Source organism: Phyllobates terribilis, unplaced genomic scaffold (genome assembly GCF_046119375.1).
Source record: "Phyllobates terribilis strain yellow unplaced genomic scaffold, ASM4611937v1 Scaffold_3__8_contigs__length_932513732, whole genome shotgun sequence".
NCBI classification, from domain to species: domain Eukaryota; kingdom Metazoa; phylum Chordata; class Amphibia; order Anura; family Dendrobatidae; genus Phyllobates; species Phyllobates terribilis.
In genome coordinates, this window is record NW_027362763.1 from 129,916,572 (window position 1) to 129,941,618 (window position 25,047).

Below are 25,047 nucleotides of genomic sequence, written 5' to 3' on the forward strand. Positions count from 1 at the left end.
CTAAGAAACATTTACAAATGGTTAATTACAGATTGCTCTGCCGGCATTGACTTCTCAGTCGACGTGTCGTGCACACCGATAGACAGCGTCAGCGCTTAATCAACAAGCAATTGGTGCCTGAAGAATTCGGTTACAGCGGTGCAGGAAAGTGGCCCGTATAATAGCAGTAAATAAATAATGACGCCATACGCACAAAAAGGTTCTAAAAGCTGGTGATTCTGTCTTTGGCTTCGGCACGCCGGCCATATTTCTCTTCCCAAAATTGCATTTGTATTTCACACTGCTCACACACAGGCCTAACGGGGAGCGTTGTCAGGCTTATTGCACCAGTGCGTGCCAGTAATGATTGCCTGTAGAGTTCTTAGATAAATTTGCTATCTTTTAGCTGCAACTCAGCTGTAACTAATTTCTTTCTGTGCTCTGCGCTGCCGCTGCCAGAGGAAAGACTAAACTATTGATTCATTTTCTTCTACTGGAATTTCGTTACTGTGGGCTCCATATGTCTGATTATTATTTACTCGGTGCTGAGTTTCTGGAAACCGTTCCTTTCTTGGGTGAGCTTTGCGGGAGAGTTGGCAGAGGGCGAATACTGGTCACATTATCTGCAGCAGTAATGGAGGTTGTATTGTACGTACTATCAGGGTGCTAACTCTTCTGCCTTGTCAGTATCAGTGGACATCATGGCAATGGTTCGCCTTTGCTTTTGTCCCCTTCTATATAAACCAGGAATTTCAAATTCAAATACACAAAAGGCCAAAATTAAAATCTTGGACAAAGTCGTTGGCCAACCTTGATATTTATTAAAAAGTGTCTACATTTTAGGAAAATATAAATATAACGATGAACCTTTTCATATGGAAACAGACTTAAAATTATTGTCCCATGAACAACCCTCCACATGCACGTTTGGATGACCCTACTGTACCCCTCCTATCCTCCATTTCCCTGGCAAAATATGATGACACCAACACAGTGTGATTCCCCAACTGTAATCCCCACACAGCCCCTCCAGACAGTATAATGGCCCCACATAGTGCTCCATACAGTATAATGCCCCCACATAGTGCTCCATACAGTATAATGGCCCCACATAGTCCTTCATACAGAATAATGGGCCTCACATAGTCCTCCATACAGAATAATGGGCCTCACATAGTCCTCCATACAGAATAATGGGCCTCACATAGTCCTCCATACAGAATAATGGGCCTCACATAGTCCTCCATACAGAATAATGGGCCTCACATAGTCCTCCATACAGAATAATGGGCCTCACATAGTCCTCCATACAGAATAATGGGCCTTACATAGTCCTCCATACAGAATAATGGGCCTCACATAGTCCTCCATACAGAATAATGGGCCTCACATAGTCCTCCATACAGAATAATGGGCCTCACATACTCCTCCATACAGAATAATGGGCCCCACATAGTCCTCCATACAGTATAATGGCTCCACATAGTCCTCCATGCAGAATAATCGGCCCCACATAGTCCTCCATACAGTATAATGGCTCCACATAGTCCTCCATACAGAATAATGGGGCCCACATAGTCCTCCATACAGAATAATGGGCCGTACATAGTCCTCCATACAGTATAATGGGCCCCACATAGTCCTCCATACAGAATAATGGCTCCACATAGTCCTCCATACAGTATAATGGCTCCACATAGTCCTCCATGCAGAATAATCGGCCCCACATAGTCCTCCATACAGTATAATGGCTCCACATAGTCCTCCATACAGAATAATGGGGCCCACATAGTCCTCCATACAGAATAATGGGCCGTACATAGTCCTCCATACAGTATAATGGCTCCACATAGTCCTCCATACAGAATAATGGGCCCTACATAGTCCTCCATACAGAATAATGGGGCCCACATAGTCCTCCATACAGAATAATGGGCCGTACATAGTCCTCCATACAGTATAATGGCTCCACATAGTCCTCTATACAGAATAATGGGCCCCACATAGTCCTCCATACAGAATAATCGGCCCCACATAGTCCTCCATGCAGTATAATGGGCTCTATATAGTCCTCCATACAGTATAATGGGCCCCACATAGTCCTCCATACAGAATAATGGGCCCCATATAGTCCTCCATACAGAATAATGGCTCCACATAGTCCTCCATACAGAATAATGGCACCACATAGTCCTCCATACAGTATAATGGGCCCTACATAATCCTCCATACAGTATAATGGCTCCACATAGTCCTCCATACAGAATAATGGGCCCTACATAATCCTCCATACAGTATAATGGCTCCACATAGTCCTCTATACAGAATAATGGCCCCGCATAGTGCTACATAAGGTATAACGGTCTCCACATTAAAAAAAATAAATATTCACCTCTTCTGTGCCCCGGTCTCTGCAGCACATCTTCTGATCCTCTGTACTGCTTGGCACAGCAGGCGCATTGTGATGACGTCATTGCGCGCTCTGTGCTGATACGTCAGACTCAGGGGGAGAATGATCGTGGAGGGATCGGGCCAAATGTACTCGCCCTGCGGTTAGTGTCTTGCTCTTTTGACAAGAAACCGCACCCTGATCTAAGCTAATGTGCAAGTGTCCATGATCGATTTTCCCCCTGGACAAAGAAAGCAGCATGCACTAGTCTCATCTGTTTCCCTTTACGAAACCGCTGCTTGTAATTATCGGCACCAGTCTTCAATGCCAGCGTAGCGCTGCTCAATGACCACGTCATGAACGCAAATTGCAACTAGCCAAATTATTCCTATTGTGCCTGACCTGGCCAAAAGCAACTTTTCCCAGATAAATTAGATTGTCGTTGAGTTCTTGGACGGAGACTTGGCTACTGCCCCTGGGGCGGGGGGGAATATCAGCCATTTTTGTTATATCTGGTTGAAATAAATTGGACCTTCAGAGCAGTTTCGCTAACCCATATAAACTTCAAGGGATATGCCCACCCACTAAAAAACCTCATACATAAAGATCAAATTAAACCACTTATACAGTTATAAAGAGGATTTAAACCTTACAAAAATGTAGACATGCAGTACACATTTCACTACTTTAGTTTTACATAGTTTTATTACATAAGGAAATGAGGGGCCCTAAATGCACCCTTGGTGTGGCCAACGGTTTAGTGCACTCTTCCGCCCCTTCAATTAGCATCTTCTGCACTTACCCTCAGCCTTTTTAATAGCATTCGCTTGCCCAGAGTGAGCGCTGTCTAAATTGAATTCCCAGGTTCTGCACATTCACATAGACCTTGAAGGACCCCGGCAATTGTGCGCACACGGAGTCAAAGTGGGCACACTCTCACCCCTTTCTCCTGTCCGCAGTGACTGCTTGCTGAACACAGGATCACACAATGGAGTGTGGCAGATGTATACAGGAGAGAGAGATGAGTGCACGAGCGCTGATATTGTGTGTGTGTATATTGGGCTTCTGCAGCCTAGGACCTCGCAACTTGCTGACAGAAAAGCTCCTTGATGGAAAAAATATCTAGTGAATATATAGCTTGGCCCCTGAATTTAAATTTGGGAGTTGTTTAGGCTAAAGGGAATTTGTCAGCAGTTTTTTGCTATGTAATCTGACAGCATCATGATGTAGGGACAGAGACCCTGATTCCAGCGATGCATCACTTAGTTTACTGTGTGCAGCAGTTGTGAAAGAAGCTCAGAATGCTGGTCTGTGTATAACCCCGCCCACACCACTGATTGGCAGCAATGTACACAGAAAGCAACCAATCAGTTTTGAGGGTGTGGTTGGACTAGGAGGCACAAGACAACTAGTCCTCTAGTGATAATCTCCTTCTGATAAAATACTGATTTTATTGAAGCAGCGAAACACAGCCCTGTAAGTGACACATCGCTGGAATCAGGGTCTGTGTCTATAAATTATCCTGCTCTCAGATTAAATAGCAAAAAACCTGCTGACAAATTCAGGAGTTTTCACTAAGTCTCCGACAATGAATTGGGCAGACATCACAGGTGCACGAGCCAAGGAGGGTCCACCGGAGAGCAGCATCTTGGAGCAAACATACATATTTAGTTTTAGGCCGGTACCCCAGAATGGAGGCTCCCCTGTAAGGTAATTTGGTGATTAGGACATTGTGCTTTGTTTAAAGCCGGTGCCATCTCCACTCCGCTTTAGAAGAAGGCAGGTAATAATTTGTGAAAGCTCCATTATAAATGTGCCACTTCAGCTCCAGCTCCCTCCGTCTCCTGCCATTAGCGCAGAACTATTTCTTTCTTCTGTCACAGAGGGGACAACGTGCTGAAATGAAGATCTCTAAGGAAGCTGTTAAATCTAGTGAGCAGGGGAAGAAAATACATTCATTTGTAGGAGTAACTTGGGCGTTTTAGGAGCCTTCAGAAACTGAGGTCATATGGGTCCGGTCTCGTATTGCGTATAGCGATGTACTGGAATGTGTTGAAGGTTAACTTTAAGAAATCTTTAAAGGGCGTTTCGCCCACCCAAACTTTTTATCAGCGCATGTAGTTATTGCAAAGACAAGTCGAGCCATAGCTTTTACCTTGCCAGTCCGTTCCTCTGTTGCTGAGAAATCTCAGTTTGAATCAGTTTGCCAATGAGGCTAAAGTGCTTTCGGAGTTTGAAAGCACTTCCCAAGACTCGGATCTACTCAGCTTTATTCCCAACCAAGCAGGTGATGGCAGAGGCATGAGAAGTGCTTCGACACACCCCGAGAGCACTTCAGCCTCATTTCCTTATTGATTCCAACAACGATTTCTCGGTAACGGAGGAACAGGCTTTAAAATCTACATATTCTGCTCCAAAATCTTTATCAAACACTGTTCGAGTACTCTTTCAATAAGTTTCTTATTCATTTCAGTGGGAAAATAAACAGATTATGCACATGATGCTGTTTTGTTTCCATCTGCTATTATTATAATGTCTGCCGGACACACAGTGGATGGGCGATAAGTATCACTGAGGTGCATGTCCTCTGTGATGTAAACCTGGAGCAATGTAGTAGTACACATAGTACTAAGAGGGGTTAATTGGCCATGACAGGGTTAATGTGAGCTACTGAAGAGTTGGGTGGGATGGCTGCTCACCATATCTCCACTCTTGGGTGTGGTTCACATTGTAAATTGAGACCTGTTTGTCTCACACCTCGTCTGTGTGCGGAGGTGTGCAGACCTCCAGGATGAAGTGCTTTTGCTAAATGCCTGATATGCTGGATAGTAACCAAAGTGGTCAAAACAGCGCTATTGTATAGACGCTCTACTTTGTTTTACTTTATTCTGGAGAAAGGCTGTATTTAAGTTTTCCTGTGATGTGGTTTATGAGGACTGAAATAAACTAGCCAGACTTTTAAATAGAAAGGGTTCCTGTGATACCTCATCCCCCTCCCAAGTGAGTAGCATTGCTATAACCCATATATATTATAATATAAGGCTGCTTATGTAAATATGTTCTGTGTCTTAGGAAATGAAGAGACGGAGCTGAAAGGACAAGTTCTTACTCTACTAGCTGAACAAGCCCTTCAATGCCAGGATTATAGGGCGGCCAATGGGCACTGCCAAGAACTCATGACTGCTGGTATCTATCTAGCTATCTATCTCCCCAATATATGAAATAACTAGTGTGTCCCTTTATGGACAGATCATTCGGGACCATGGTTTTTGATGTTTCATTGTATCCTCTGCTTTTTCAGGGTATAATAAAAGTTGGGAAGTGTGCAGCAAGTTGGGACAATGTGAGAACTATGAGGACCTTGGCACTCGTAAAGAACTGATGGCCTTTGCTTTAACGCATTGCCCTCCATGTGCCATACAGACCCTGCTTGCTGCCAGCAGCTCCCTGCAGACCCAGGTCAGTACAGTGTGTGCATGTAGAGACACTCAGAAGCTGTGCACAGGGGTGGAGTATTCAACAGCTGCAGGCTTGTGTTGAGGGGCACTATTATAAGCAGACGGCATATGGCGCTGTTAATTTTTTAAAATTAAAAACTGTTCTTTGTCTATAGTTTGTGTGTTTCTCTTCTTCCATATTGATTATGATCAAGGTTGCCGTATGAATGATTCTGCTGAAATCTACAAAACACAGAAGGCTCACACAGTGGATCGCACTGATCATTAAATCATATTAAGATGTATTCCCAGCCCAGCAGGGTTATAGTCACTCTATTTAATTGCACTATCTGCTACTGAATCAGTAGACCACTTGTCGGTTTGGATACATTGGTGATAAAAATATATATGCAGTGGGGAAAATAAGTACTTGATACATCGCCGATTTTGCAAGTTTTCTCACCTACAAAGAATGGAGAGGTGTGTAATTTTTATCGTAGGTGCACTTTACCTGTAAGAGACAGAATCTAAAAAATAAAAAACAGAATTCACATTGTATGATAATTAAATTGCATTTTATTGTATGAAATAAGTATTTGATCACCTACCAAGAAGCAAGATTCCTGGCTCTCACAGACCTGTTAAGTTTTTCTTTAAGAAGCACACCTACTCTGCACTCATTACCTGTATTAATTGCACCTGTTTGAACTCATTACCTTTATAAAAGACACCTGTCCACACACTCAATCAATCTCACTCCAACCTCTCCAACATGGCCAAGACCAAAGAGTCTTCTACGGACACCAGGGACAAAGTTGTAGACCTGCAAAAGGATGAGATTGGCTACAGGACAAATAGACAAGCCGCTTTGTGAGAAGGCAATAACTGTTGGCACAATTATTAGAAAATGTAAGAAACACATGATGACTGTCAATCTTCCTTGGTCTGGGGCTCCATGCAAGAACTTTCCTCGTGAGGTAATGATTATTCATAGAAAGGTCAGGAATCAGCCCTGAACTACACAGGAGGACCTGGTAAATGACATGAAGAGTGCTGGGACCACAGTCTCAAACATTACCATTAGTAACACACTACACCGTCATGGATTAAAATCCTGGAGGTCATGCAAGGTCCCCTGCTCGCGCCAGCACATGTCTAGACCTGTTTGAAGTTCGCCGATGACCATCTATATGATACAGAGGAGGCATGGGAGAAGGTCATCTGGTCAGATGAAACCAAAATGAAACTTTTTGGTATCAACTCCACTCACCGTGTATATAGGAAGAAGGATGAGTACAATCCCAAGAACACCGTAAAAACTGTGAAGCATGGTGGGGGAGCATCATACTTTATTGGGTGCTTTTCTACAAAGGGGACAGGACGACTGCTCCATATTGAAGGGAAGATGGACGGGGTCATGTATCATGAGATTTTGGCCAACAGTCTTCCCTCCGTAATATCATTGAAGATGGGTTGTGGCTGGGTCTTCCAGCAGGATAATGACCCGAAACACACAGCCAGGGCAACTAAGGAGTGGCTCCGTAAGAAGCATTTCAAAGTCATGGAGTGGCCTAGCCAGTCTACAGACCTGAACCCAATAGAAAATCTTTGCAGGAAGCTAAAACTATTATTATTTATTATTATAGCGCCATTAATTCCTTGGCGTGTTATATGTTTAAAAGGGGTATACATAGCAAACAACAATTCCAATAATTTGAACAAAAATGAATCAGCGACTGGTACAGGAGGATAGAGGACCCTGTCCGCGAGGGCTCACAATCTACAAAGGATGGGTGAGGATACAGTAGGTGAGGGTGCAGTGGTGTGGTGGAGCGAGGGTTACTGCAGGCTGTAAGCTTGTCGGAAGAGGTGAGTCTTCAGGTTCCTTTTGAAGGTTTCCACGGTAGGCGAGAGTCTGATGTGTTGTGGTACAGTGTTCCTGAGTAGGGGGGATGCACTGGAGAAATTCTGTATGCGATTGTGGGAGGAGGAGATAAGAGGGGAGTAGAGAAGGAGATCTTGGGAGGATCGGAGGCTGCGTGCAGGTACCTTGAGACTAGGTCACAGATGTATGGAGGAGACAGGTTGTGGATGGCTTTATATTCCGTGGTTAGGGTTTTAATCTGTAGTCTCTGGGCATTGGGGAGCCAGTGAAGGGATTGATAGAGGGGAGAGGCCGGGGAATAAGGGGACAGGTGGATTAGTCGGGCATCAGAGTTTAAGATAGATTGCAGGGGTTGAAGAATGTTAAAAGGAGGCCACAGTGCAGGAGGTTGCAGTTTTCAAGGCTGGAGATGATGAGGGCATGCACTAGTGTTTTTGCAGATTCATGTTTGAGGAATGTGCGGATCCAGGAAATATTTTTGAGTTGGAGTCGGCAGGAAGTGGAAAGGGTTTGGATATGTGGTTTGAAGGACAAATCAATCAAGGGTTACCCCGAGGCAGCGAGCTTTCGGGACTGGGGAGAGTGGACAGACATTGATTTTGAGGGATAGATAAGGTCGGGGGGTTGAGTGAGATGGGGGAAAGATGATGAATTCAGTTTTATCCATATTAAGTTTTAGGAATCTAGCAGAGAAGAAGGATGAAATAGAGGACAGACATTGTGGGATTCTGGTAAGTAAGGAGGAGATATCAGGTCCAGAGAGGTAGATCTGTATGTTATCAGCGTAGAGGTGATACTGAAAGCCATGGGACTCTATGAGCTGTCCCAGGCCGAAGGTGTAGATGGAGAAGAGCAGGGACCCTAGCACTGCTGTTGGAGGAGCATGTGATAGACCTCTTCAAATGGGAAATCGGTTTTTGATTTGTAAGAGGCTGGCAGACAGCATTGTCACATGTTCCTCCATCCAGCGGCCATTGTGAGAACAGGAGCTCTGTGCAGGCTATGAGGAAGGAGGAGAACCTGTAATACTTATATACACTGCTCAAAAAAATAAAGGGAACACTTAAACAGAATATAACTCCAAGTAAATCAATCTTCTGTGAAATCAAACTGTCCACGTAGCAAGCAACACTGATTGACAATCAATTTCACATGCTGTTGTGCAAATTGAATAGACAACAGATGGAAATTATTGGCAATTATCAAGACTCAATAAAGGAGTGGTTCTGCAGGTGGGGACCACAGACCACATCTCAGTACCAATGCTTTCTGGCTGATGTTTTGGTCACTTTTGAATGTTGGTTGTGCTTTCACACTCGTGGTAGCATGAGACGGACTCTACAACCACAGAAGTTGCTCAGGTAGTGCAGCTCATCCAGGATGGCACATCAATGCGAGCTGTGGCAAGAAGGTTTGCTGTGTCTGTCAGCGTAGTGTCTAGAGGATGGAGGCGCTACCAGGAGACAGGCCAGTACACCAGGAGACGTGGAGGGGGCCGTAGGAGGGCAACAACCCAGCAGCCTTTGTTCAAGGAGGAACAGGAGGAGCACTGCCAGAGCCCTGCAAAATGACCTCCAGCAGGCCACAAATGTGCATGTGTCTGCACAAACGGTTAGAAACCGACTCAATGAGGGTGGTATGAGGGCCCGACGTCCACAGATGGGGTTGTGCTTACAGCCCAACACCGTGCAGGACGCTTGGCATTTGCCACAGAACACCAGGATTGGCAAAGTCGCCACTGGCGCCCTGTGATCTTCACAGATGACATCAGATTCACACTGAGCACATGTGACAGACGTGACAGAGTCTGGAGACGCTGTGGAGAGCGATCTGCTGCCTGCGACGTCCTTCAGCATGACCAGTTTGGCAGTGGGTCAGTAATGGTGTGGGGTGGCATTTCTTTGGAGGGCCGCACAGCCCTCCATGTACTCTCCAGAGGTAGCCTGACTGCCATTAGGTACCGAGATGAGATCCTCAGACCCCTTGTGAGACCATATGCTGGTGCGGTTGGCCCTGGGTTCCTCCTAATGCAGGACAATGCCAGACCTCATGTGGCTGGAGTGTGTCAGCAGTTCCTGCAAGATGAAGGCATTGAAGCTATGGACTGGCCCACCCGTTCCCCAGACCTGAATCCGATTGAGCACATCTGGGACATCATGTCTCGCTCCATCCACCAACGTCACGTTGCACCACAGACTGTCCAGGAGTTGGCGGATGCTTTATTCCTGGTCTGGGAGGAGATCCCACAGGAGACCATCCGCAACCTCATCAGGAGCATGCCCAGGCGTTGTAGGGAGGTCATACAGGCACGTGGAGGCCACACACAATACTGAGCCTCATTTTGACTTGTTTTAAGGACATTACATCAAAGTTGGATCAGCCTGTAGTGTGTTTTTCCACTTTAATTTTGGGGGTGACTACAAATCCAGGCCTCCATTGGTTAATAAATGTGATTTCCATTGATGATTTTTGTGTGATTTTGTTGTCAGCACATTCAACTTTGTACAGAACAAAGTATTCAATGAGAATATTTCATTCATTCAGATCTAGGATGTGTTATTGGAGTGTTCCCTTTATTTTTTGAGCATTGTATTAATAAATCTGTGAGGAAGAAGGAGAACCTGTAATACTTATAAATTAGGAAGTCTGTGAGGAAGGAGGAGAACCTGTAACACTTATATATCAGTAAGTGTGTGTGAAGGAGAACCTGTAATATTTATATATTAATAAATCTGTGAGGAAGAAGGAGAACCTGTTATATTAGGAAGTCTTTGAGGAAGGAGGAGGACCTACTTATATATTAGTATGTCTGTGATGAAGGAGGAGAACCTGTAATACTTAAACTGTATAATAGTAAGTGCCACAAAATCATGTCCTCATAGCAGCCCTTAATATATAAAGTGGACAAGCCCTTTAAGAGCATGTGCCGCAATGCTGTAACTCGGGATCAATTCAGAATTTAATGTGCATTTATAAAGTCACTCCGTGTATGTGGAAGAACTGAATATATAAAGGCATAGAAACTAAGAGTTAAACCTACTTTGCTTGCCTCTAAGGAACTTCCAAAGGACAATGATAAAACTGTGTATTATCTTAGTGGTTGTTTGCAGAAGTTATTTACGCGGCCTGCTGTTTTCTTCAGATTCTCTTTCAAGCCGTAAATTACCAGATCCACCCAGGTGGCAGCGGTGTCGGCGATGGGCTGGAGAATTCTCAGCATTCGGGACCTCCTGGGTCGGCGGCCAGAGAAGCCTCTCAGGTAATAAGCTCACTGTTTCTTTCTGCATGTTCACTTATTTTATTTTTTTTTCAGTTGTGCAATTTACAAATAAATATTTAAGCACGGCATGGGATGGCGGTAACTAGAGCAAAATGCATGGACCGAGCCAGAAAGCAATTATCTATCTGTCTGGCTCTTGCAAATATATATATATATATATACACACTATGTAGCTTACCAGAGGTCAGCCTCGACGAGACACCATCAAATTGTCTGAGTTGCATCCTATTTGTGTCTCCGGGTTCCTCTCTGGAAGATCTTCTGTGCCTCTCAGCTGGTCGGCATCGCTGAGCCATATGGATTTGTTACTTAAAGTCAAGCACAGTTTAAGGATAATTGGTGAAGCCAATAACATAGCGGCGAGCTCCGCGCAATGATAAACCGTAAAGTCTGTCTTCTGAAAATAACTCTGCGATTGCTTTGTAAGTTGGACGCGGTATTTTGGTCAAATGTCAAATGCAGCAAGATCATCTGAATGCATTAAACAATGTACGTGTATAGATTTATAGTGCGCGCAGAAATATAATAATTGCAAAAACTACAGGATCATCACTGAATTTTATTACCAAGTTACATCCTATGAATACTTTAGAGGTTGTCCAATCTTCTGCTAAAAGTCTATGTGACTGCAGAGTTCTGAATTCTTGCAGCGCGCGGACCGCACGTTGGCAGGATTCTCCAGTATAGCTGGTGAGAGCAGGTGGTCATGTAACCGGAGGGTGCGATTTGCATACATGTGGTCACATGCCAACTAGACGTGCTCAGATTCCCTCGAGACAAAGCACGTCTAGTCAGAATGTAGCTGTAAGTATGCTGTCACATGACTGCCTGCTCTCCGTCAATACTAAAGAATCCTGGCAGAGTGCAGAGTGCGCGCTGATTCATAAGTCTGCATTCAAATAGTGACTGCAGAAGACTGGACAACCCCTTTAAGAAAATAACAAGACTGTTATGTGTAGGTCTTCTAGTATGCATAAGGTCTCATAAAAAAGCTTGATTCTTTCTCCTCTCTACATACACAACTTCTTGACAGAAAAATGAACTGTAGTAGATGACTACATAAGTACTTTTGCTTGAGCATAAAAAAACCTCACATAGTGGATCCCTAAAGGGTTTCTCCAAGATTATAATATAATAGCTCATGTCACATAATTCAAACAGCAGCCCATCCTAGTCACATGCCAAGACAGGTTGCAGATTGAAAAAAAACTGCTCCTGATACCTGTGCCTCAACTGACAGAAGTTCAGTATTGGAAGCACATATATTGAAACTGCCAGAGAAGGACTGTGACAGGAAAGAAAATAAATCTTCTCCACGGCTGACTGAGCATGGAGGACTAAGGCTGGAGATACAAATTATTTGTGCTCAGTCAACCAAAGAGAAGATTTATCTCTTCTCCTGTCACTCACTTCTCATTGGCTCACAGAGTATGTGGCTTACGATACAGCTCCTGTCAGTTGAGACACGTCTCGAAAGCTGTTCATCTTAAGACTGCTGCATAAACTATGTGACAGGGGTGATTTTATTACATGCTTGGAGAACCACTTAAAGTGGACCTTTCTCTTGACATAACTTATGTAACTATTTACCTGGTGTAAATGTAGCTGTTTCTCCTGAATCTGGCATTTTTTTATTTTTATTTTTGGTCCTACGCCTCTCCAATCCCAAGTTTAGCCCACCCCACCCCTTTTCTGTGATTGCAGCTAGGTCTACACAGGGAAGAAAGAGCCATATATAACGGAACAATAGGAAAAAGGCCGGTTTCAGGAGAACAGCGGTATTTACTCTGTCAGAATTATTTACATATTCATAGTAAATGACAGGTCCTCTATAATATCCTCCTTTGCCAATCTGTCCCATATGGGAATCAAAACTGAAAAATATATAAAGCATTCACCTCTGATTTGGAAAAACTAATCTAAATAGGACATGCATAAAGTTTAATTAAGTGTTTAAACAAAACTGTGGAAAAGAAAGAAATGGATGTTTGAATAGTCTCATTCAGTTTCATGGGTCTGTTTTTAAAATGTCAACTGGCTGCAGCAGAAGCCTCTCCCCACTGCTTTATAGTGTGAATATACCCCAGAATAACTGGCAGCAGCAGGAGCCTCTCCCCACTGCTTTAAAGTGTGAATATACCCAAGGACAACTGGCTGCAGCAGGAGCCTCTTCCCACTGCTTTATAGTGTGAATATACCCCAGAATAACTGGCAGCAGCAGGAGCCTCTCCCCACTGCTTTATAGTGTGAATATACCCCAGAATAACTGGCAGCAGCAGGAGCCTCTTCCCACTGCTTTATAGTGTGAATATACCCAAGGACAACTGGCTGCAGCAGGAGCCTCTCCCCACTGCTTTATAGTGTGAATATACCCCAGAATAACTGGCAGCAGCAGGAGCCTCTCCCCACTGCTTTATAGTGTGAATATACCCCAGAATAACTGGCTGCAGCAGGAGCCTCTCCCCACTGCTTTATAGTGTGAATATACCCCAGGACAACTGGCTGCAGCAGGAGCCTCTCCCCACTGCTTTATAGTGTGAATATACCCCAGAATAACTGGCAGCAGCAGGAGCCTCTTCCCACTGCTTTATAGTGTGAATATACCCAAGGACAACTGGCTGCAGCAGGAGCCTCTCCCCACTGCTTTATAGTGTGAATATACCCAAGGACAACTGGCTGCAGCAGGAGCCTCTCCCCACTGCTTTATAGTGTGAATATACCCCAGGACAACTGGCTGCAGCAGGAGCCTCTTCCGACTGCTTTATAGTGTGACTATACTCCAGAATAACTGGCAGCAGCAGGAGCCTCTCCCCACTGCTTTATAGTGTGAATATACCCCAGAATAACTGGCAGCAGCAGGAGCCTCTCCCCACTGCTTTATAGTGTGAATATACCCAAGGACAACTGGCTGCAGCAGGAGCCTCTCCCCACTGCTTTATAGTGTGAATATACCCCAGAATAACTGGCAGCAGCAGGAGCCTCTTCCCACTGCTTTATAGTGTGAATATACCCAAGGACAACTGGCTGCAGCAGGAGCCTCTCCCCACTGCTTTATAGTGTGAATATACCCAAGGACAACTGGCTGCAGCAGGAGCCTCTCCCCACTGCTTTATAGTGTGAATATACCCCAGGACAACTGGCTGCAGCAGGAGCCTCTTCCGACTGCTTTATAGTGTGACTATACTCCAGAATAACTGGCAGCAGCAGGAGCCTCTCCCCACTGCTTTATAGTGTGAATATACCCCAGAATAACTGGCAGCAGCAGGAGCCTCTCCCCACTGCTTTATAGTGTGAATATACCCAAGGACAACTGGCTGCAGCAGGAGCCTCTCCCCACTGCTTTATAGTGTGAATATACCCCAGAATAACTGGCAGCAGCAGGAGCCTCTTCCCACTGCTTTATAGTGTGAATATACCCAAGGACAACTGGCTGCAGCAGGAGCCTCTTCCCACTGCTTTATAGTGTGAATATACCCAAGGACAACTGGCTGCAGCAGGAGCCTCTCCCCACTGCTTTATAGTGTGAATATACCCCAGGACAACTGGCTGCAGCAGGAGCCTCTTCCGACTGCTTTATAGTGTGACTATACTCCAGAATAACTGGCAGCAGCAGGAGCCTCTCCCCACTGCTTTATAGTGTGAATATACCCCAGAATAACTGGCAGCAGCAGGAGCCTCTCCCCACTGCTTTATAGTGTGAATATACCCCAGAATAACTGGCTGCAGCAGGAGCCTCTCTCCACTGCTCTTCAGTGTGAATATACCCCAAGACACCTGGCTCTACCAGGAGCTTCTCACCAAAGCTCTGTAATGTGAATATACTCCTAGAAGCGAGACTGAGCTGCAAAGAATTGTAGTACTGGTCACAGGCACTACAAAATGCCTGTTAAATAGTGATGAGCGAGCACTAAAATGCCCGGGTGCTCGAAGCTCGGGTCGAGCACATTGGAATATTCGGGTGCTCGACCCGAGCAACGAGCCCAATGTAAGTCTATGGGAAACTCGAGCATTTTTCTAGTGGCCCCCCCCCGGCGGTCTGCAGAAGGTCAAAAATTGTCCAAATCGATGGGAACAGTGCTCAATTAAATGTCAGGCAGGCAGAATATATAGGCTGACAGGCAGGCAGGGTATATAGGAGGGTGCATGAAAAACATAGCAGGGCACTTGGAACACGCTAGTGCCATCCGATTTTCATGCACCCGTCTCTTTAAAAAAGCCGTCCGGCAATTCATCAGCGGCATTCACCGGTACCCGACAATTTAGAACAGAAAGAATAGAGCATCACACATAGATTAGATAGATAGAAACATGTCAGTCACATATATAATAAGTAGAGTGACCGTGTAGGTTACTGTACTTGTTATTTAGTGTTAATACCCACAGAGCTTCCCAGGCTAATAATATCATCCCCCAGCTGAATGCCTAGCCTTTACCAGCTATTAAAATGGGGGACCCCCCAAAAAAATGACGTGGGGTCCCCCCTATTTTCATAGCTAGCAAAGGCTAGGCAGACAGCTGGGGCTGATATTAATAGCCCAGGAAGGGTGCCATGAATATTGGCCCCCTCCCAGGCTAGAAAAACCAACCGTCAGCTGCCCCAGAAATGGCGCATCCATTAGCCTCGCTCTTTTTTTTAACTTTGACTATGGGGTTAGTAATGGGGGTGTCTTATAGACGCATCTCCATTACTAACCTGGGCTTGATGTCAGCTGGCATTATAAGCTGACATCAACCCCAGCCCTATTACCCCACTGCCACCGCTACAGGGCAGTGGGAAGAGCGAGGCTAAGTGCCAGAATTGGCGTATCCTATGGATGATCCATTTCTGGGGCGGCTGAGGGCTGGTGTTTCTAGCCTGGGAGGGGGCCAATATTCATGGCACCCTTCCTGGGCTATTAATATCAGCCCCCAGCTGTCTGCCTAGTCTTTGCTAGCTATTAAAATAGGGGGGCCCCACGTCATTTTTTTGGGGGTCCCCCATTTTAATAGCTGGTAAAGGCTAGGTATTCAGCTGGGGGCTGATATTAGTAGTCTGGGAAGCTCCGTGGGTATTACCCCCTTCCCAGGCTTCAAACATCTGCCCCAGCCGTCTGCTTAACCTCCGCTAGAGACTAAACTTACGGGGAACCCTACGCCATTTTTTTTTAATAAATCCTTTATTTTAACACTAAATGACAAGCACAGTAACCAACACTGTCACTGTACTTCTTATATATGTGACTGACATGTTTCTATCTATCTAATCTATGTGTGATGCTCTATTCTGTCTGTTCTACATTGTCGGGTACCGGTGTATGCCGGCTTTTCATGTTTCACTGTGAGCACTGTTCCCATCGATTTGGGCAATCACTGTAATGCCACAACCACCATGGCTGTGGCATTACAGTGAGTGGCAGACAATCCCTGCATGATTGGTGCTTTAAATAGCGCCAAACATGCAGGATGGGGACCCGAGCTCCCGCCCGAGCATCTCGAAAGTACTCGGCGAGCTCCGAGCATCTCGAGTACTGAGATGCTCGGGCGAGTACCGAGCAGTGGCGAGCATGCTCGCTCATCACTACTGTTAAACCATGAAGTGGATGTGGGTGGAATGTCGCTGCCTCTTCAATACACTGATGGTGAGGGTCTTTGACATTGGCCCCTACTAATCTAATATCAAATTCTAAGGGAATGCAAATAATATTCTAGTTCAGGAAAACCACTTTAAATTAAGAAGGTTAAACCCTTCTCGACATGTGACTTGCATGTATGTCACAGGTTGGGTACCGGTGTTGTGGAACAGAGCCTGCTCCATGCCTGGTACCTGCCAGTTGTGTTAATACAACTATATACTATAGTATGTTATATTGTGTTATACGCCTGTAACAGAGGCAGCATTTAAGTGGAGTAATTGCATCATGCGACTGGTTTAGTCACTGACGGACGCAGACTAAAAAGGACCCCTGTGGAAGAAGTTGCCCTGTATAGCCCAATAGTGCTTCATAATGCAAAATTTCACCTGCTTTAATGGCAGAAATGTGCCCCCTTACCTCTTGGACCCCTGTGCTGCTGCTCAGGTTGCACAAGTATTATGTCTGCCACTGGTTCCAGTGCTTATCACCCCCTATGCTAGGTGGAGTTCACCCACCTTCATCTTTGCACTTACATGAATCCCATATCTTTGTACTTACACAAATCTCATCCATAGACCGGGCTTCATAGGAAATTGTAATTTCTTCTATATAGTGAAACGCCTTTGTAGTGCAGTATATTAAGCTAGTGATCAAACAATTACAGATTCCAAATGTACCTTTTTGTGATATGAAAATATAGTTAAAAATGTTTTTCAAAACCTTAAAACAGAAATAAAAAATAAATAATTGTTTGAAACCTTTTTCCCAGTCCAAAATTAAAGATAAAAAATAAACCTGTTTGGTATCTCCATGTTTCTAAAGGTCTGATCTCTGAAAATAGAAAATGAAACAAACCTGCATGGTGGTCGCCTTAAAAAAAAAAAAAAAAAAAAAAATAGTTTTTGTTTTGCCTTCCCAAAAAAAATGAAGTAAAAAGAGATCAAAGCATCTTATCTACAGTAAAATGGTAAAAATAAAATTATCAGCTCAACACTCCAAAAATCAAAAAAATAAAAACACAACTCCATCAGAGGAAAAATAAGTTATGGATATCAGAAAATAGCTTTCCGAACACCCCAAATTTTTTTACTATGTTCTGCATTTTTATTTTTTTAAACTACATTTTACAAGAAACTAAATTTGGAGTCATCTTAATTGTATGGAGCATGTTCTGCAGGATATGTAGTGTGTGACATAATTACACCAAATGTAAAGGAAAATCCTCGTTGCAGAAAGTGATGGAAAGTGGAGCAGGTTATTACTACAAGCACAAGGTTGATGGTCAAAAGTGAAGCTTTAACTCCGTAAATGTCAGCCATAATCAGAGCAGCATGAGCCGCAATAATAGCCATGACGCATCTGACATTTTTCTGCTTATTTTTGTGTTTATTTAATGTAAGTGTTTATCCGAGTCTTTTTTTTCCTATCCTATATTTTTCTTTTTCAGTGTCCTTCACATTTCCGATCTTCTAAAAGTTTATTCCCATCTCTGCCTTTTATGGCTGAGATGAGAATAATTGTTCGTGTGTCCAGGGCTGTGGAGTCGGAGTCAGTGTCCATTTTGGTGGAGTCAGTATAAAATGGACCGACTCCAACTCGTAAAATATATAATAAATTGGGTACAGTAGTTTGGGGGGAATATTTTTTTTCATAAGAATTTGGTAAAGTTATGAAATGTCCTATAAATGTCTGTCCTATTCCTGATCTAAGGGTCTAGACTTTTACCTGAGATGAATCTGTGCTACAGTAAATTTATCCCTTAAACATGAGCCGTGTATGAGGGAGTCGTGGAGATTGCGGAGTTGGAATCGGTGGTTTGGCTTGCAGACTCCACAGCCCTGCGTGCGTCCTGATCTCCATAGGTTGGGGATACGGAAGCACAATGAGCTCCCCCTGTCAATGCAACTCAACAATGTTACTCCACCATTTCCCTAACTCCCATTATTTCCTATGGAAGTTACGCAAACTAAGTTCTTTTTTTTTTTATTATTATTTTGGAACCCGGACTTTGATGAGCGGGATTTGGTAACAGTTATTCCCTTATTGACAATGAAAGGCAGACAATGATGTCCACGTTCATTCCACGTTTATGACTTCCCGTCGTGCACCTATTTCCGGCTCTATGGAATGCGTGGTACATTGATTTTAGATAGATGACCATCCCCAAACACCAAAGGATGGTGTTTGTAATCCACAACACCTGTGTTGACCCTTAGAATGACCAATCAAAGTGTTATTCAATATGGGAACGCACCTCCTACTTATGTTATTGGTCAAAATACTTGCCAATCTTTTATCTCTACCAATGAGATTACTTTGACTCACTTCCTGTTAAACCATGTGGATTTATTCCTTCTATCACACCTACTCTCAGTAATATATAAGCCCCTGCTATCCCCTCATTTCTATGCTGTCCCAGGAAGAAGCAACGGCAAAACGTGCGTCGGGCATCACAAGGGAATATATGTTTGCACTATGATATTGATATATGGCTAATATGTGTAAATATTTCCTGGCCAGTTTCTCAGTTTTTAACTTTTTAAAGGGGTTTTATCATTACAAATATTTATCACCTATCCGTAAGATTAAAGGGGTTGTCCGGATAGGTGATCACGTATTGATCTGTGGCCATCTGACCACTGGGACCGGCACCTATAGGCAGAGCAGGGCACTTTTGTGCCGTCTCAATGGAGCCGCAGTTTGCTCTCTCGACCTCCACTCCATTCATTCTCAAGTTGGTCACTGAGCACAGCACTCTATTTACCTGAATGAATGGAGAGGCGCTCGGGCTTCTGACCTGCCGCTCCATTCTGTAAAGGGTAACAATGTAATGTCATGCATGACAATTCTGCATTTTATATATATAGATAGATATTTATATCTATCGATCGGTCGATAGATAGAGATATAGATTTAGATAAAAGTATCTAACTCCTTCAGGACAACCACAATAATCATAATTTTAATGATTATTGTGGTTGTCCTGAAGATGGAGTCGGAGTGACTCTGAAACGCTTTGACAACAAACCAATATTTCATTTTTCATCTGAACTTGTCATTGATCCAGCATTGCAGGTTACTTCCATTACCCGTGGCAACTATATATATAGAGAGATAGCTAGATTGTGGTTTGAAAAAAAAATAACTAAATTTAAATTTAACCTGGCAATTAAAACAATTTAAATTTAACCTGGCAATTTCTGATGTCACATTTCCTTTAAAAATATACAGTGGTTTGACCTACGGATGATCTTCTTCTCTTTTCTCCTTCTCTCCTCTCCTTCCATGCCGCCGTGATTGAGCTGTCTCCGTTGCAGCCTCCTCAGGGACGGAGCTTGTAACCTAATCACACTCATCTCTGCTTTATAGACTATAAGTGACTGTTTAGCTGAAGTGCAGATCAATACTGGTGATCACAAGCAGCGCTATATTGTGTGGTCGCGTCACTCCAGTAAAGCGCCTTTGGCCTCCACACGTCAGTTATTGTTGTCCTTTTGCTTGGCAATTATCTGGTGAAAATATATACCAGTATCTCGTCTATTGCCCTTCCATACAAACCCTTAGCTGCAGAATATATGGATAATCTGGGCACTGTAGCGATGATGCCTTTGTTGCAGGGTATTACCTGGCTTTGCTCTTCTTCATCGGGGCTGTAGGGCTTTTTAGGCTGACAATTTTGTAAAATCACTAAAGCCTAAATTCTTCAGGACTTGGCTTTGGTTGACTACTCGCAACTTGTCAAGGCTTGGTATAGGAGACTATGGACTAAAAAACACACTATGTTCATACGTTGCATTTCCGCTGCTTTTCTATGCAAATTAAGCTACTCTTTACAGTACTAGCAAAAGCTGAGATTAGAGAAGTGTACTGCACCATCTTGACTAGAAAAACTGCTGCATTTTTGAAAACTGCAGCAGGTCAATTCTTTCAGTGTTTTTTTGCTGCGTTTTTTTCACCCATAGAAAGTAATGAGTAAATGCAAAAAAGCAGCAAAAATGTTGCCATCAGTTTTTGCAGCTTTTTTGGTGAAAGAAATGCAAGTACAGCAGGATGGGAAATTAATTTATTTTTGTGATTTTTCAAGTTATACCAAAATATCTGTGTTCTCATATGAGCATGGAAGTTAGTATTAGTACAATTTAATTAGGAGAGGAGAGCCCGTCAAGGGAGCCGCCACGTGTGCACCTAGAATCATCCGAGGACTAGTTTAATTACTAATTAATGATATGTATTAAAGTCATATGTGTTAAAGTAAACAAAGCCCGACCCATTCAATGCTCTACCAACTCAGTGTCCTACCAATGTGTTAGGTAAACAATGCCCGTCCAACTAAATACCCTGCCATTGTGGTAGGTAAACAATGCCCGACCAATTCAACTTCCCCCCCCATTTTACATTTGCAACTGCTTATTTTTTCATGAACTGTTATTACCTTAGTTCACGACTGCTTTTAATACATGAATCCAACTTTTTTGTTCAGAATTGTCACTTTTTTTTTTCAGATATAAAAAACTTTTTCCACTAATTAATTTTATCATATTGCCCTTTTTTCTAAAATGTTTTATGGTTTCCCATATGTCTTAGCTTGGTGGCCTAACACCTTGTATTGTTCTTGTTTGTAAGGTGGAAACAAAGATGAACTTTGGGTTTATGAAAAACCCAGCAAAAACCCAGCAAGAAAAGCAGCAAAAAAGGGATCAAACCCTTTGTTTTGTCTGCACCTTTTACATTGCCAAGAGATCAGGTCTTGGCTGTAGAAAATAGTAGCAGCAAAAGCAACGTGCGAACATAGCCTAAGAGATTAGTCACATAAACTGAAGGGTTTCCTGATGCCAGCAAAGTGAATGAAATTCCTGAAGACTTATGCACACATTGCTTAATTTGTCTTTGCAGATTTGGAGAATATTTAAATCTGCAGCATATCTATTCTTTCAGCATTTTGGCTGCAGATTTCACCCAATCCAATGAGTGTGGAAGAATTTGCAACAAAAAGGCATGTAAAAGAAAGTATTTGGCATGTAAACTGTTAAAAAAAAAAATTAAGTCCAAGTGGGTCTTACCAGAGAGATTTCACTGTGGGCGTGTACTTCTTCCCCCTTCTGACGCTTACCAATCATAAGAAGGAAGCACCACACTGGAGAAAGAACACTCCCCCACAATAGCATTGACAATAGTATATACATTATCATTTATATTTGTCACCACTGTGGATAGGATTTGGGATTTCCAGATGTTTGTGCTGATGTACTACAGTTTGCCCTCTGGATTGATTTTATGTATGTCTGAAATTCCTCCGCTCCTCCTCCTACGGAACATGCTCCGTTTTACATTGAAAAGTCGCAGAAAACAAGTTAAAGTAAAATAGAACATTTTTTTATTTTGCACAAAAGTGATGAAATCCCTGTGCCATTTTGAAGAATTTGGCGAAAAACAGCAAATATCACAAGACAAAAAAATGAAAAGTGTCTTAAAAGAAAACAATAAGACATATAATTAATCTGCTCCTAAGACGATATCGTGACTTTTCGCTCTCCTCTTTCTACTTTGTTAGTTTCTCAATTCACAGCCGTTTGCCCCAAAAGTTCAGAACATCTGGGCTTCGCCTGCTCCATCAAATCAGTAACTTTCCCTACTAATCCCTATGACGAGCCCACCCTGCACAATCTCCTCTGCTCTTGTAACGTCGCACTTCTGAAACTCTTCAGGTGCCTTTTTCCTTTCACCACTACCAAGAAATCAATACTTTCCCGCTTGTTAAGCCTTCAGCTGCAACCGAAACTTTCAACTTCCACATTTACTTTGGAATTTGGATCACTTTTATACCATCTCTCATTTAAAATCATTCTCCAAATACATAAAGCTTTGAGCAATGTAAAAGTAACAAAAGTAAAAGCTTTTATATACTTCTCTCTTCAACTCCGTCCCTGGCCTCCGATGCTGACAGTCTACACAGTGGCTTTTAAGACTTTGTTTAGCCATGTAATGAGGGTTTTTTTTCTACTATGCCATCAATGTGATTTTTTTTTCTTTTTTTTCTCTGTAACCACATAGGCAATTTTTTTTTTCAATATTACATTTAATTTTTTTATTCAAGTAATCATATAATGGTTACCCAATGCCGACTTTATACACATGTTCAGCTTTGCATGCTATTCATTTTGGTCTTCATATATGTTTAATTTAAGGTATTTGTGTTGGGACAGCAAATAAGGGTATGTACTGCTTGTGAGATGGATCATTTTATTATCTTTCTTCCCTTCCTTCTGTCTTTTCTTTCTTTTCTTCCATCTTTCCTTTCCTTCCTTACGTCACTTCTTTTTTTTTTTCTTTCTTTCATCTTTTTCTTTCCTTCCTTTTTTTCTGTCTTTCCTTCCATCATTTGGCTTTCTGTTTTCCTTCTTTCCCTTTTTAATCCATTCATTCATTCCTTCCTTACTTTTTTTCCTTTTCTTTCCTTCTTTTTTTCCTTCCTTTTTCCCTCCTTCCTTTTTCCCTCCTTCCTTTTTCCCTCCTTCCTTTTTCCCTCCTTCCTTTTTCCCTCCTTCCTTTTTCCCTCCTTCCTTTTTCCCTCCTTCCTTTTTCCCTCCTTCCTTTTTCCCTCCTTCCTTTTTCCCTCCTTCCTTTTTCCCTCCTTCCTTTTTCCCTCCTTCCTTTTTCCCTCCTTCCTTTTTCCCTCCTTCCTTTTTCCCTCCTTCCTTTTTCCCTCCTTCCTTTTTCCCTCCTTCCTTTTTCCCTCCTTCCTTTTTCCCTCCTTCCTTTTTCCCTCCTTCCTTTTTCCCTCCTTCCTTTTTCCCTCCTTCCTTTTTCCCTCCTTCCTTTTTCCCTCCTTCCTTTTTCCCTCCTTCCTTTTTCCCTCCTTCCTTTTTCCCTCCTTCCTTTTTCCCTCCTTCCTTTTTCCCTCCTTCCTTTTTCCCTCCTTCCTTTTTCCCTCCTTCCTTCCTTTATTCCTTCCTTTCCTGTTTTCATCCATTCATAAATTCCTTCCTTCCTTTTTTGTTAACTTTTTTCCTTTTTTGTTTCCTTCTCTTTTTCCTTCCTTCCTTATTTTTTTCCTTCCTTCCTTCGTTTTGTTCCTTACTTCTTTTTTTCCTTCCTTCCTTTTTTCCTTCCTTTTTTCCTTCCTTTTTTCCTTCCTTTTTTCCTTCCATCTATTTTTTCCTTCCATCTATTTTTTCCTTCCATCTATTTTTTCCTTCCTTCTATTTTTTCCTTCCTTCTATTTTTTCCTTCCTTCTATTTTTTCCTTTCTTCCTTTTTTCCTTCCTTCTTCCCTTTTTCCTTCCTTCTTCCTTTTTTCCTTCCTTCTTCCTTTTTTCCTTCCTTCTTCCTTTTTTCCTTCCTTCTTCCTTTTTTCCTTCCTTCTTCCTTCTTCTTTTTTTCCTTCCTTCTTCCTTTTTTCCTTCTTCCTTTTTTCCTCTTTACCTTTCTTTTTATTATCTTTCCTTCCTTTCATTACTTCCGAGTAGATTATGGTAATAACACTGCTGAAACTGTGATGAGTTTGATCCAAGTGACCTTTTCCTGTGATCCGATTCTGTCGTATGTCACAGGTTTCTCCATCTTGTCCATTGTCTGTGTCCACGTAAATCAGTGCAGTCCGATGTTTTATACGCACCCATAGACTTGAATGGGTAGGTGGCATCTGATTTGTGGAGCCACTTCAGCATGCCGCTGATCAGCACTGCCCCATAGTATAACACTGGGCCGAGTCCTATCCGATAAAACATCGCACAGCACTCCTCCGATACATGCACTCGTATGAGCGAACCTGTAGGGTTGAACTGGGTCTTGATACACAAAGCAACGGCCTCTAGCTACCAGCACACTGGCACTTATGGGATCACCAGGATCAGTGCACTCCACACAGTGCCATGTAATAACAAATTTCACACAACTTCTGGCTTCTCTTCAGTGTCCTCAGAATCTCTGACTGCCGAGCAGCCAACATTTGGCTGCACTGTTACTGGCACATATACACAATGCAGGCTTAGGCCACCCAACTTAGAGAATCTATCAGCACAATTTTGTAATGTAAAGTAAAGACACGGCTGTAATGGTGCTGTCCTACAGATTACATTGATAACTTTGGTAAAGAAATCCACTTTGTGGTTCATCTTTAATCAGCATTTGAATTTTTCTGTTAGATTTTGGTGCACAGGTGCGGGACTGTGCACTGTGTCTTCTCCTCCCTGTCTGTGATTCCCTATCCCCTCCGCCTACCCTCCGGTCTGTGATTCCCTGACCCCTCCAAGCCTGCCTCCGGTCTGTGATTCCCTGACCCCTCCAAGCCTGCCTCCGGTCTGTGATTCCCTGACCCCTCCAAGCCTGCCTCCGGTCTGTGATTCTCTGACCCCTCCAAGACTGCCTCCGGTCTGTGATTCCCTGATCCCTCCAAGCCTGCCTCCTGTCTGTGATTCCCCTACCCCTCCAAGCCTGCCTCCGGTCTGTGATTCCCCGACCCCTCC

At 43.2% G+C, this 25,047-nt stretch overlaps 1 protein-coding gene across 2 annotated transcripts in view; it reads left to right on the plus strand.

Moving 5' to 3' along the window:
- Window positions 1-25,047, plus strand: part of NBAS (NBAS subunit of NRZ tethering complex) — a 760,680-nt gene that overhangs the window by 315,205 nt on the left and 420,428 nt on the right. For both annotated transcript variants that reach the window (XM_073674140.1, XM_073674141.1), the window contains exons 33-35: window positions 5,441-5,554; window positions 5,670-5,827; window positions 10,833-10,949. In XM_073674140.1, the coding sequence (XP_073530241.1) occupies window positions 5,441-5,554; window positions 5,670-5,827; window positions 10,833-10,949 (389 nt within the window). The remainder of the gene's footprint in view (window positions 1-5,440; window positions 5,555-5,669; window positions 5,828-10,832; window positions 10,950-25,047) is intronic.